The 15,327-nt window shown below is 31.4% G+C and overlaps 1 protein-coding gene across 7 annotated transcripts in view; it reads left to right on the top strand.

Annotated features, from left to right (window-relative positions):
* Positions 1-2,910: 2,910 nt before the first annotated feature.
* LOC107015042 (probable xyloglucan endotransglucosylase/hydrolase protein 23) overlaps positions 2,911-15,327 on the top strand; it is an 18,100-nt gene continuing 5,683 nt past the window's right edge. The window contains exons 1-3 of one of the 7 annotated variants that reach the window (XM_015215203.2): positions 2,911-3,229; positions 3,312-3,505; positions 3,601-4,169. In XM_015215203.2, the coding sequence (XP_015070689.1) occupies positions 2,957-3,229; positions 3,312-3,505; positions 3,601-3,997 (864 nt within the window). In that variant the 5' untranslated portion in view covers positions 2,911-2,956 and the 3' untranslated portion in view covers positions 3,998-4,169. Of the gene's footprint in view, positions 3,230-3,311; positions 3,506-3,600; positions 4,170-8,347; positions 8,674-8,755; positions 8,950-9,044; positions 9,614-13,864; positions 14,185-15,327 lie in introns of those variants that run through there. The other 6 variants (XM_015215201.2, XM_015215202.2, XM_015215200.2 and 3 more) reach the window with 6 other exon arrangements.

Here is a 15,327-nt window from a genome sequence, read left to right as displayed (position 1 = left end):
GGCCCGTCACGCCTGTGACGGTCCGTCCTGCCATTTCGTCACGAAGTTCAGAGAGTCGATTTCAGTACCCAAATTTCAGAATTCTAAGTGTTTTGGAACGAGACCCCCTCGACGGTCCGTCGTGCCCATGACGGTCCGTCGTGGGTTCCGTCGACTCACACAGTTTTTTTCAGAAATAAAATCTGCTGCTTAAAACGACTAAACAGGTCGTTACAGTAAAACTTTTTAAAGTTTGTATAAACGTGTAGTTTTTGAATTTTGTATAATACAATTTATATAATGTAAATTGTATAATATATGTAATATAAATTGTATAATATAATTTGTATAAGTGTTTAAATTAAAGTTCATACATTTATCTTTGTATCAAATCGTTATTTTGAGTTTTATCATATTTGTATAATTCTAGACTTTATGGTACTCAATTATACAAAAATATACAAATTATACAAATTATTGCCCTCTCTCACTCACCTCTCTCCTTCCTCTCTCAATCTCTCGCGCCTCTCTCCTCCCTCTCCCAATCTCGCTCGCCTCTCTCCTCGCCCTCCCACTCTCGCCCACCTCTCGCCTCCCTCTCCCAAATTCGCTCATCAGACATACAAATACATATGTATACCAGTTACATATATATAATTATCTTACTAGTATACATATATGATTCACTTCTCTCCCACTCTTTGTCCTCTCTCGCTCGACTCTCTCCCTCCTCTTCCAATCTCTCTCACTACTCTCCTCCCTATAACAAATAGCTACAATTAGTAAACCGTAGTTATTGAACATAATTAAGCTATTTTTAAATGGTTATATGCAAAAGTTCTCATGTATATAATGTATAATTATGAATCAGAAATGTAAATACATCCACATATATTATTTACATAGTTTCTATACATTGCAACAATTCATCTTTCTCAACGAGCTTTTTTATTTTATTTTAATAGTAATCGGTAAATATTATCCGTAATTTCTCCTAAATTTAAGAAATATATTTAACCTTCATATATGTTTCAAAATTTATCATATATTCCGATGTTGAAATTGTTCTCTCTATGACAGTGTATTATGAATGTTATTTAATAAACTTTTGCTTATTTGATAAGATTGTATAAAGTATAGAGACAATGTTAATAGTTTTACAACTTATGAGAATTTTATGTTTATGAGAAAAATAGAATATAAAAAATCCACATTGCATGTCCAAACAAAACTTTAACTTACTGTCGTAATTTCATATTATGATTTCATATCACATGCCCAAATAGACCCTTATATTTTTGTAATATTGCACTCACCAGTCAGCTCTTAGATTTTTTTAAATGATTGTAAAAATTCTTTGTTGTTCCAAACTATCCTCTTGAATTTATTTTTGGAGTCATATATTTTATGGTTTTCATAAGCTATTCACGCTTTTCTAAAATCAAACACTATTTAAATAATATTGTTTTCAGTTTTTGTATTTATTTCCAATTTTTTTTTAAAAAAATAGAACACTTCTGATCTATAGCCATCTGTGTCCAGCTAAGTAGGTGCTCTTGGTCACAAGGTCAGAAAATCAACATTTTTAATTGATCACACTATAAAGATGACGTGTATATAGTTAATACCATTATATATATAACTCTTAATATGTTGGAAGCTTGGACTAGTTCTAAGTCAGTAAAATATTCTAAATAACATATAGTGCAGCCTGCAGGGAAACTTTTATTTTCTTCTTGTTGTTTGAACATGGAGAATCATGGTTAATAAAATATTTTGAATGAACTTAATGCATGTAAATGCACTTTGGAAAGTGTACATGATAATAAGAAATGAAAAGGCCAGTCGAAAATGGTGAAGAGCTGACCCAATAGTAATCTATGATGTGTTGGGAAAACGCTAACTAACACAAAAATATATATGATTAAATGATAAAAATACAATGGAAAAATAATGACAACAAAAATTAAAAGTGAAAATTCTTTTAAATAAGTGAAAAATCACGGGTCAAGAGGAACAATTGATATCACTATAGTAAAAAGTTTTACATTGTGTAGTTACGAATACAATACTCAAAGTGACTACTATACATTCAAAAGGAACTTTTAGTTTTCACCTTACTAAAATATCGCTCACACTTTATTTTTCTTGTATAGTCTATGTAATATCCCACGTTGCTCTCAAAATGATTTTTTCTCTCTAACTTGATGTGTTCTACAAATGAGCAAGAATGTTCTATTTATAGTAGGAGAAAATCATACCTATGCCACTAATGACATAGGTAAATGCAATAAAATCAAAAGAAGGTTACAAATTTTATCAATTTTTCAACCACCAAATCTTTTATTTTCAACTCTGATCATTATTCCTGGTAAACAATCACTTGTAGCAATTGAATAGCAAAAGTTGATAAAAAATTATGAGATGAACTTCATATGATGTTTGTACTTTTAAAAAATGTTATAATTTCTCTATTTTGTAAAATAGAAATACGAATCGTATATATGCTCTACTTCTCATATTTAACCGGTGAATTTATATTACGTATTATGTTGTAATTTAGTGTAAACATATAATATGATAAATTTTTTAATTGTTCTTGGATTTGACTTATTCATTTCCATCTTCATTTGTAGGAGCGCAGAACAGATCAAATAAAAGAAAAATACTAGGATTACGCGTATGCCTATTTAGTTTGGTGTGTACTTCAATACCACAATCTATAAATTAAAGTTGAACTAATTCCAATGAAAATTATAAGAGTGAGAGTTGTAAATTGGCTGTCACTTTTTTCTCCTGTCGCCAGCTCAATATTCATTTTTTTTTTCTTCTACTTTCTGTTTTACTTTGAACCTTCCTCCTTATTTCCCCCACACGCTTGGGCTACTAAAGTGGGGTGGTATAAACCCTTATAAAACCCCATATAACTATCCAATTCTGATTCATCAAACAAACTTTGAAATCTTAAGAATTAAACATGAATTCTTCTTCTCCTAAGTTAGTACTTGTAATGTGTTTTATGATTAGTGCTTTTGGCATTGCAATTGGGGCCAAGTTTGATCAAGAATTCGACATCACATGGGGTGACGGCAGAGCAAAAATACTTAACAATGGCGACCTCCTTACGCTCACACTTGACAAAATCTCTGGCTCTGGTTTTCAATCCACGAATGAATATCTCTTTGGTAAAATTGACATGCAGCTCAAACTTGTCCCAGGAAATTCTGCTGGCACTGTCACTGCTTACTATGTAAGTAATTCCCTTAATTTCTGAATCATTTTTGAGCTATATATATATGAATATCCCCTGAAATTGAACTCTTTTATTGCAGTTGTCATCACAAGGACCAACACATGATGAGATAGATTTTGAATTCTTGGGAAATTTAAGTGGTGATCCTTATACTCTCCATACTAATGTATTTAGTCAAGGCAAAGGAAACAGAGAACAACAATTTCATCTTTGGTTTGACCCTACTGCTGATTTCCACACTTATTCCATCACTTGGAATCCACAACGCATCATGTAAGTAGTTAAACATTCAAACTTTCTTCAAATCTAACACATTCTTTTGGGATAAATCTTGATTTGGGGTTCTGTTATTTTTATGGTTGAAACAGATTTTATGTGGATGGAACGCCAATTAGAGAATACAAGAATAGTGAATCGATTGGAGTTTCATATCCAAAGAACCAACCAATGAGGATATATTCGAGTCTTTGGAATGCTGATGATTGGGCTACAAGAGGAGGACTTGTTAAGACTGATTGGAGCCAAGCACCCTTTAGTGCTTCTTACAGAAACTTCAGTGCTAATGCTTGTATTCCCAATTCTTCATCTTCTTGCAGTTCCAATTCTGCAACTTTAACAAGCAATTCATGGTTGAATGAAGAGTTAGATAACACAAGCCAAGAGAGGCTCAAATGGGTGCAGAAGAATTACATGGTTTATGATTACTGCTCTGATTCAAAGCGATTCCCACAGGGATTTCCAGCAGATTGTGTTCAGAATAACTGAGCATTTATAATGAGAAAATAGTGTATTATTTTTTATATCTAGACTATTGTAATGATTCTTTTATTGTTTTGTACCCATCAGTAGAAGATGCAATAATTATTGAGGATTAGAAACATCTTAGTTTTGTACTAAGTTATATAAACAATGAAATAGATACTTTTTTTTCTTCTAATTTGACCTAGTGGGCTAGTTTTATCCAAAAGTGAACAGCCCAAAGCCTAAAAAATAAGATGGAAAACAAAAAAAATCTAGATTTATTATCTGTATCTTCTCTTTTGCATTTACAAAAGTATATATCAGGTATGACAGCATCACGTTCCCTTAACTCATTCCTATCTCCGATTTATCGTAAATCATCAAAATAGGTCGAGTATCTCCCTTGTAACGTTTCTAAAAAATCGATCGCAATTAACCGTCTTTATTTTTTACTTTCAAATCTCAAGAATGGATAACAAGTTTCAGTGGTCCTCCATACCTGTACTACCTTACCTTTATGACCAACTTTCAGCTTAAGTGAAGTGCCGCGTGTAAATTGATTTTTCCGCATATGACTTCCAATTCGCCTTTGATTCGATTGGAGTTTTTATGTGTTCTTGATAAATTCATCTCCATTTCACGATGTGTTAATTGTGCTATTTTTGGTTCTTTCACAAAACCATGAATTGTTTATTCCCTTGCCTCTCTTCAAAGTTATAACTAATGTTTGTGGTTGATTTGGAGAGCTAGTATCCAACTCTATATAATTAGAGATTAGTGGTGAAATAGAGAGAGTCTGGAGAAAACACTTTTAATTTTATTTTCCAAATAAAAAAAATACGTAGTAAAATAAAGAGGCTTTGAGATGGATATTCATAATGAAAGGTGAATTTGCATCATTTCATATTTCTATCTTAATTGATGAGAAGGCGTGAGAAAATTCTAAATATTTAGGATCCGTTTGACCATTAATATATTTGGGAAGAACTTGAAAAAATGGTGCTTGGTCAGGGGCGGACCCAGTAAGCCAGATGCGGGTGCTCGAGCACCCATTGATTTTCGAAATTTTTTGTATATATATAGAAAATATGATACATATGTTATTATAATTTAAATGAGCACCCATAAAACAAAAGCAGCTGTAGGTGAGCTGGTTTAAACTTCTTGAATAAGAGGCGTGCCAAGCCATAGGTGAGGGTTCAAATCCTGCCAGTAACATTTCTTTTTTTAAAATTTTTCCAGCGAATTTTACTCCTGGAAGTGAGCACCCACAACCTTTAAATCCTGGATCCACCACTGTGCTTGGTTTAAAAAAAAACTAGTATTTTATCAGTCAAATTACGCCATTAATAACTTATAACAAGATAGAAAAAAAAAGAAATTGTATTTAATGGGTTATAATTAATTCTTAATCAGTGACAAGTTTAAATGTGCTATAAATGTATTGCTCTTAATACCTTTTTACAAGTATCATGACTCTTTTTGTTCCTCTTATTGATTGTTCAACACGTGGTGGAGGGTTTTGTATTAATTTTGCATGTTTATCTTTAGATTTATACAAAAATCAAACGAATAGAAAGTGAACCATCGCCTTTCAGCTAACTTCTACACCTCAAATTTTTGAAGCTTCAAATTGGTAGGTTTTTCGTTTTCCCTTTGTTATTTTGATCGATTTGTTTTCTTTTTATGCAATTGTTTGTTCATTGTTCATTGTACTTTTATGAATCATCTCTTTTGTTTGGTTTGTTTTTTTTTTTTTTTGTGCAATTTCTAGATTTTACTTCTCTGAATCTCCTCTTTCTTGGTTCTGCTCATGCACACTTCTTTGTTGTTTTTCTTATCAATTATGTTATAGGGCTATATTTTAACGAATATGTTCATTTTAAAATGATAACACAAAATTATTGATTTTTTTTAGTTATGAGTATAAATTATATTTTTTGAAATAGTTAAATATTTCTCTCAAAATTTTATGGTCAAACAGATGGTGAAACTTCAACTAAAAATGATTTGCCAAGCATATTTGAAAATTTGGAGTCAAACACTAGCTCATAATTAATTATAAGGAAAATGAACAAGTATCCCCCTGAACTTATTTTATAAATACTTTTCTCTCCCTTTAGACCTACGTGACACTATCTTGTGGGCCCACCGTGTGTTGTTGACATTTTTTAAAGCTAGTGCCACGTAGGCTGAAAAGGGGTAAAAATTATTTATAAAATAAGTTTAGGTGATAATATGACTTTAGTATAGTGTAAGTATGTTAAAGTCTCGTTGTTTTGAAGTATGACAAAGTTAAGAAGCTGTAGCAATAACATGGTAAAAAAGGGAAGATGTGTGTCTTATTTGTTGCGTTCGTAATACATTGTTTGTCATCATCAAAAAGGGGGAATTTGTTAAAATGAGAGATTTTGATAATTGACAAATACAGGAACAGATGAAAGAAGGCTTGTTTGACGTGTCTCTTACAGACTGAATCCGACTTGGATAAAGAGAAAGTCAACCTCGCGAATTAGAAGATATAAAGCTGTGGAAGTATTGCTTTTTCGACAAGCAACCAGTACAGAAAGTTTCCTTTTATAAAGGAGTTCGCAACCAAGTTGAAAAAGGAAATAGCGTTCAATAATGTTTTCTTATTTAATTGAGGAAACTTTTATGGCTATATATAAGGAAAATTTTGTGGAAGGTTTTTCTTATTTAATTAAGGAAATTTTGTGGAAGGTTTTCTTATTTAATTAAGGAAAATTGATTGTAAGTTTTCCTGACAACTTATTTAAGGAAAACTAAGTATAAGTTTTCCTTGAGACGACAACATAAGTTTAAGAAGAACGAAGAAGCGGTTGCAGCAAAGACAAACAATGATAAAGAATCCAAGTTGAACTTAACAAGGTTTTATAGAGGCAAAGACAATGTTGATTCAGACAAGGAGTTGAAGATGCGGCGAAGACAAATTCAAGTTGAACTAGGTTCTGCACAAAAGAGGAATCCTACGTGAAGTAGGATTTCTAATTAAAATAGGTTTTTGATTCAATTCCAAATCTATAAATAGGCGATAGTTTCGCTTGAGAAAAATTGCGCACTTACATAGAGAAAAGATCAAAACACGATCAAGAGGTTTGAGAGAGTTTTGAGATTTATTAGGAATATTGCAATGTGTGAGAAAAACTGTAAGATTGTAATTAAGAGTTTTGATTACAATATGAGTTTTGTGAGTAGAAGTTGTTCGACAAGTTGTAGAACTTGATAGAACATTAGAAGATATAAAACCGGGGGTTTTAGGTCTTTGGGTAGGTAGAAATTAGAGTTTATAATTTCTTAGGTAGGAATTAGAGTTTATAATTCCTTAGATTACATAACTTTGTAATCTTTTGTTGAGACTTGAAGTTTAATAAAGTGGAGTTAAATTCTACAGAGGTGTAGGTCGTGACTTTTACCCTTAAAAGTTGAGGTTTTCCGCGAAAAAAATATTGCGTTATTATTTTATTTGCTTCACAAAACGTAACTGCTATAATCTGCAAAAGAACATATAAAATAAACATGTTCCTTAGGCAATTTTGAGGGTCAGAATTCCAACAAAGTGTTTCTAAAATTTCTAACATAGATTAAGAGGGTACTTATGCATTTTCCCTTAATTATATAATTATATTTGTGCAATCAAAACATATATTTTTAAGTACACTATCATTACATCATGCCAAATAAGCAATTATAATTACTATACTATCTAATTACTAGGTTATACTCCCTTTAGTTCGTACTAACTAAATTTTTGAGAGGATGCACCCCATTAAGAAATATAATTTAGGACATGAATTGAACTATCACTTAATATTTTTGACCTTTTAGTTATTTTTAAATTATTTTAAAAAACAAAAATAATTTACAGCAAAATTACAAATATAAACAATTATCTCTCTTAAAATTATAGCTATGTAAATATAATTTGACGGTTGGAAATATCCACCCTCCATCTACTTGTTCATTTTTTAAAATAAATTTAAAAAGTTTTACTTATTATATTTTCGATTAATTATTTTAAAAAAGATAAAATTTATTGAAAATTTTAATTGTTTTATTCATTCACTTAAAGTAAATTTGTTATATCAATAATTAACACATTTAAAAGTAGCCAAATAATTAGGAGTGAAATAATGAGTATAATATATGGGCTGTATGTCACTTAGCTTTGATGCCGTCATTTTAATCCTGTTTCCAGCTCAATATATACTCAAAATCTTTATTTTTTTCCTTGTTTTCTGTTTTACTTTGAACCTTCCTCTTTGCTTCCTCAAGCCTAACCCCACACGCTCTGCTCTACCTACTTCTTTATTGTTGAGGTGGGGGTGGTATAAACCCTTATAAAACCCCATATAACTATCCAACTCTAATTCATCCAACAAACTTTAAAATCTTAACAATTAAACATGACTTCTTCTTCTTATTCTAAGTTAGTACTTGTAATGTGTTTTATGATTAGTGCTTTTGGCATTGCAATTGGGGCCAAGTTTGATCAAGAATTCGACATCACATGGGGTGACGGCAGAGCAAAAATACTTAACAATGGCGACCTCCTTACTCTCACACTTGACAAAATCTCTGGCTCTGGTTTTCAATCCAAGAACGAATATCTGTTTGGTAAAATTGACATGCAGCTCAAACTTGTCCCCGGAAATTCTGCTGGCACTGTCACTGCTTACTATGTAAGTAATTCCCTTAATTTCTGAATCATTTTTGTGCTATATATACATGAATATCCCCTGAAATTGAACTCTTTTATTGCAGTTGTCATCACAAGGAGCAACACATGATGAGATAGATTTTGAATTCTTGGGAAATTTAAGTGGTGATCCTTATACTCTCCATACTAATGTATTTAGTCAAGGCAAAGGAAACAGAGAACAACAATTTCATCTTTGGTTTGACCCTACTGCTGATTTCCACACTTACTCCATCACTTGGAATCCACAACGCATCATGTAAGTAGCTAAACATTCAAACTTTTTTCAAATCTAACATTTTCTTTTGGGATAAATCTTGATTTGGGGTTCTCTTATTTTTATGGTTGAAACAGATTTTATGTGGACGGAACGCCAATTAGAGAATACAAGAATAGTGAATCGATTGGAGTTTCATATCCAAAGAACCAACCAATGAGGATATATTCGAGTCTTTGGAATGCTGATGATTGGGCTACAAGAGGAGGACTTGTTAAGACTGATTGGAGCCAAGCACCCTTTAGTGCTTCTTACAGAAACTTCAGTGCTAATGCTTGTATTCCCACTTCTTCATCTTCTTGCAGTTCCAATTCTGCAACTTCAACTAGCAATTCATGGTTGAATGAAGAGTTAGATAACACAAGCCAAGAGAGGCTCAAATGGGTGCAGAAGAATTACATGGTTTATGATTACTGCACTGATTCAAAGCGATTTCCACAGGGATTTCCAGCAGATTGTGTTCAGAATAACTGAGCATTAATAATGAAAAAATAGTGTATTATTTTTTATATCTAGAACTATTGTAATGATTCTTTTATTGTTTTGTACCCATCAGTAGAAGATGCAATAATTATTGAGGATTAGAAACATCTTAGTTTTGTACTAAGTTTTATAAACAATGAAATAGATACTTTTTTTTCTCTAATTTGACCTAGTGGGCTAGTTTTATCCAAAAGTGAACAGCCCAAAGCCTAAAAAGTAAGATGGAAAACAAAAAAATCTAGATTTATTCTCTGTATCTTCTCTTTTGCATTTACAAAAGTATATATCAGGTATGACAGCATCAAGTTCCCTTAACTTAGTCCTATCTCCGATGTATCGTAAATCATCAAAATACATCGAGTATCTCCCTTGTAACGTTTGTAAAAAATCGATCGCAATTAAAATCGTGTTTATTTTTTACTTTCAAATCTCAAGAATGAATAACAAGTTTCAGTGGTCCTCCATACATGTACTACCTTACCTTTATGACCAACTTTCAGCTTAAGTGAAGTGCCGCGTGTAAATTGATTTTTCCGCATATGACTTCCAATTCGCCTTTGATTCGATTGGAGTTTTTATGTGTTGTTTATAAATTCATCTCCATTTCACGATGTGTTAATTGTGTTATTTTTGGTTCTTTCACAAAACCATGAATTGTTTATTCCCTTGCCTCTCTTCAAAGTTATAACTAATGTTTGTGGTTGATTTGGAGAGCTAGTATTCAACTCTATATAATTAGAGATTAGTGGTGAAATAGAGAGAGTCTGGAGAAAACACTCTTAATTTTATTTTCCAAATAAAAAAAATACGTAGTAAAATAAAGAGGCTTTGAGATGGAGATTCATAATGAAAGGTGAATTTGCATCATTTCAGATTTCTATCTTAATTGATGAGAAAGCGTGAGAAAAGTTTAAATATTTAGGATCCTTTTGACCATTAATATATTTGCGAAGAACTTGAAAAAATGGTGCTTGGTCAGGGGCGGATCCAGTAAGCCAGACGCGGGTGCTCGAGCACCCATTGATTTCCGATTTTTTTTGTATATATATATAGAAAATATGATACATATATTATTATAATTTAAATGAGCACTCATAGAACAAAACCAGCTGTGGGTGAGCTAGTTTAAACCTCTACAATAAGAGGCGCGCGAAGCCACTGGCGAGTGTTCGAATCCCGCCAGTAGCATTTCTTTTTTCAAAATTTTTCCAGCGAATTTTACACCTGGAAGTGAGCACCCACAACCTTTAAATTTTGAATCCGCCACTGTGCTTGGTTATACCAACTTGCCACTACTTGGTAAACATATTTTTTCAAATATCCCAAGTTTTCAAATACTATAAAAAAAAACTAGTATTTTACCTGTCAAATTAGGCCATTAACAACTTATAACAAGATTGAGAAAAAAAGAAATTGTTATTAATGGGTTATAATTAATTCTTAATTAGTGACCAGTTTAAATGTGCAATTAAGGTATTGCTCTTAATACCTTTTACAAGTATCATGACTCTTTTTGTTCCTCTTTTATTGATTGTTCAACACGTGGTGGAGGGTTTTGTATTAATTTTGCATGTTTATCTTTAGATTTATACAAAAATCATACGAATATAAAGTGAACCATCGCCTTCTCAGCTAAATTCTACACCTCAGAATTTTGAAGCTTCAAATTGGTAGGTTTTTCGTTTTTCCTTTGTTGTTTTGATCGATTTGTTTTCTTTTTATGCAATTGTTTGTTCATTGTTCATTGTACTTTTATGAATCATCTCTTTTGTTTGGTTTGTTTTATTTTATTTTCTTTTTGTGCATTTTCTAGATTTTACTTCTCTGAATCTCCTCTTTCTTGGTTCTGCTCATGCACACTTCTTTGTTGTTTTTCTTATCAATTATGTTATAGGGGTATATTGTAACGATTATGTTCATTTTAAAATGATAATACAAAATTATAGGTTTTCTTTTGAGTTATGGGTATAAATTATATTTTTTGAAATAGTTAAATTATTCTCTCAAAATTTATGGTCAAACACATGGTGAAACTTCACCTAAAAATAATTTGCCAAGCATATTTGAAAATTTGGAGTCGAACACTAGCTCATAATTAATTATAGGGAATATGCACAAGTACCCCCCTGCATTTATTTTATAAATAATTTTCTCTCCTTTAGACATATGTGACACTATCTTGTGGGCCCACCGCGTGTTGACATTTTTTTTAAAGCTAGTGTCACGTAGGCTAAAAAGGGGTAAAAAATTATTTATGAAATAAGTTCAGGGTGGTAATAGGACTTTAGTATAGTGTAAGTGTGTTAAATTCTCGTTGTTTTGAAGTATGACAAAGTTAAGAAGCTGTAGCAATAGCATGGCAAAAAAGGGAAGATGTGTGTCTTATTTATTGTGTTCGTAATGTAAGTTTGTCATCATCAAAAAGGGGAAATTTGTTAAAATGAGAAAGATTTTGATAATTGACAAATACAGGAACAGATGAAAGAAACGGCTTGTTTGACATGTTTCTTACAGACCGAATCCGACGTGGATAAGGAGAAAGTCAACCTCGCGAATTAGAAGATATAAAGCTGTAGAAGTATTGCTTTTTTGACAAGAAACCAGTACAGAAAGTTTCCTTTTATAAAAGAGTTCGCAACCAGTTGAAAAAGGAAATAGCGTTCAATAATGTTTTCTTATTTAATTAAGGAAACTTTTATGACAATATGTAAGGAAAATTTTGTGGAAGGTTTTTCTTATTTAATTAAGAAAATTTTGTGGAAGATTTTCTTATTTAATTAAGGAAAATTGATTGTAAGTTTTCCTGGCAACTTATTTAAGGAAAACTAAGTATAAGTTTTCCTTGAGACGACAGCATAAGTTTAAGAAGAATGAAGAAGCGGTTGCGGCAAAGACAAACAATGATAAAGAATCCATGTTGAACTTAACAAGGTTTTTAGAGGCAAACACAATGTTGATTCAGATAAGAAGTTGAAGATGCGGCGAAGACAAGTTCAAGTTGAACTAAGTTTTACATAAAAGAGGAGTCCTATATGTAGTAGGATTTCTAGTTGAAATAGGTTTTTGATTCAATTCCAAATCTATAAATAGGCGATAGTTTCGCTTGAGAAAAATTGCGCACTTATATAGAGAAAAGATCAAAACACGATCAAGTGGTTTGAGATTTATTGAGAATATTGCAATTTGTGAGGAAAAACTGTAAAATTGTAATGAAGAGTTTTGATTACAATCTGAGTTTTGTGAGTAGGAGTTGTTCGACAAGTTGTAGAACTTGAAGAACATTAGAAGATATAAAATCGGGGGGTTCTGTATCTTTGGATAGCTAGAAATTAGAGTTTATAATTTCTTAGCTAGAAATTAGAGTTTATAATTCCTTAGATTACATAACTTTGTAATCTTTTGTTGAGACTTGAAGTTTAATAAAGTGGAGTTAAATTCTATAGAGGTGTAGGTCGTGGTTTTAATCCTTAAAAGTTGGGGTTTTCTGCGATAAAATAGTGTTATTATTTTATTTGCTTCACAAAACGTAACTGCTGTAATCTGCAAAGAAACATATAGAATAAACCTGTTTCTTAGGCAATTTTGAGGGTCAGAATTCCATTTAAGTGTATCTCTGAAATTTCGGACATAAATTAGGAGGGTACTTATGCATTTTCCCTTAATTATATAATAATATTTGTGCAATCAAAAAATATATTTTTAAGTACACTATCATTACATCATGCCAAATAAGCAAATCATTATAATTACTATACTATCTAATTACTAGGTTATACTCCCTATAGTTCGTATTAACTAAATTTTTGAGAGGATGCACCCCATTAAGAAATATAATTTAGTACATAAATTGAACTATCACTTTATATTTTTGACCTTTTAGTTATTCTTAAATTATTTTAAAAAATAAAAATAATTTAAAGCAAAATTACAAATATAAACAATTATCTCTCTTAAAATTATCAGCTATGTAAATATAATTTGACGGTTGGAAATATCCACCCTCCCTCTACTTGTTCATTCTTTTAAATAAATTTAAAAAGTTTTACTTATTATATTTTCAATTAATTATTTTTAAAAAATAAATTTTATTGAAAATTTTAATTGTTTTATTCATTAACTTATAGTAAATTTATTATATCAATAATTAAGACATTTAAAAGTAGTCAAATAATTAGGAGTGAAAGTAAGGAGTATAATATATGGGCTGTCAGTCACTTAGCTTTGATGCCGTCATTTTAATCCTGTTTCCAGCTCAATGTATACTCAAAATCTTTATTTTTTTCCTTGTTTTCTGTTTTACTTTGAACCTTCCTCTTTGCTTCCTCAAGCCTAACCCCACACGCTCTGCTCTACCTACTTCTTTATTGTTGAGGTGGGGGTGGTATAAACCCCTATAAAACCTCACCTAGCTATCCAACTCTAGTTCATCCAACAAACTTTGAATCTTAACAATTAAACATGACTTCTTCTTCTAATTCTAGATTAGTACTTGTAATGTGTTTTATGATTAGTGCTTTTGGCATTGCAATTGGGGCCAAGTTTGATCAAGAATTTGACATCACATGGGGTGATGGCAGAGCAAAAATACTTAACAATGGCGACCTCCTTACGCTCACACTTGACAAAATCTCTGGCTCTGGTTTTCAATCCAAGAATGAATATCTCTTTGGTAAAATTGACATGCAGCTCAAACTTGTCCACGGAAATTCTGCTGGCACTGTCACTGCTTACTATGTAAGTAATTCTCTTAAATTTTGAATCATTTTTGAGCTATATATACATGAATATCCCCTGAAATTGAACTCTTTTATTGCAGTTGTCATCACAAGGACCAACACATGATNAGTAAGTTATATAAACAATGAAATAGATACTTCTTTTTTCTCTAATTTGACCTAGTGGGCTAGTTTTATCCAAAAGTGAACAGCCCAAAGCCTAAAAAATAAGATGGAAAACAAAAAAATCTAGATTTATTCTCTGTATCTTCTCTTTTGCATTTACAAAAGTATATATCAGGTATGACAGCATCAAGTTCCCTTAACTTAGTCCTATCTCCGATGTATCGTAAATCATCAAAATACATCGAGTATCTCCCTTGTAACGTTTGTAAAAAATCAATTTATTTTTCTCGTCTTTATTTTTCTTTCAAATCTCAAGAATGGATAACAAGTTTCAGTGGTCCTCCATACCTGTACTACCTTACCTTTATGACCAACTTTCAGCTTAAGTGAAGTGCCGCGTGTAAATTGATTTTTCCGCATATGACTTCCAATTCGCCTTTGATTCGATTGGAGTTTTTATGTGTTCTTGATAAATTCATCTCCATTTCACGATGTGTTAATTGTGCTATTTTTGGTGATTTCACAAAACCATGAATTGTTTATTGCCTTGCCTCTCTTCAAAGCTATAATTAATGTTTGCGGTTGATTCGGAGAACTAGTATTCAACTCTATATAATTAGAGATTAGTGGTGAAATAGAGAGAGTCTGGAAAAGACATTTTCAATTTTATTCTCCAAATAAAGAAAATGCATAGTAAAATAAAGAGACTTTGAGATGGAGATACATGATGAAAGGTGAATTTCCATCATTTCAAATTTCTATCTTAATTGATGAGAAGGCGGGAGAAAAGTCTAAATATTTAGGATCCGTTTGACCATTAATATATTTGGGAAGAACTTGAAAAAATGGTGCCTGGTTATACCAACTTGCCACTACTTGGTAAACATATTTTTTCAAATATCCCAAAGTTTTCAAATACTATAAAAAAAAATTTAATATTTGTTCTAAAATTTAAAATTTTTTAAAAATTAAAAGAATAATACCCCTAACTTTATATATATATATATATATATATATATATATATATATATATATA

This window comes from Solanum pennellii, chromosome 3 (assembly GCF_001406875.1).
Source record: "Solanum pennellii chromosome 3, SPENNV200".
In the NCBI taxonomy this organism is placed as follows: Eukaryota; Viridiplantae; Streptophyta; class Magnoliopsida; order Solanales; family Solanaceae; genus Solanum; species Solanum pennellii.
This window is presented reverse-complemented; position numbering and strand designations above follow the sequence as displayed.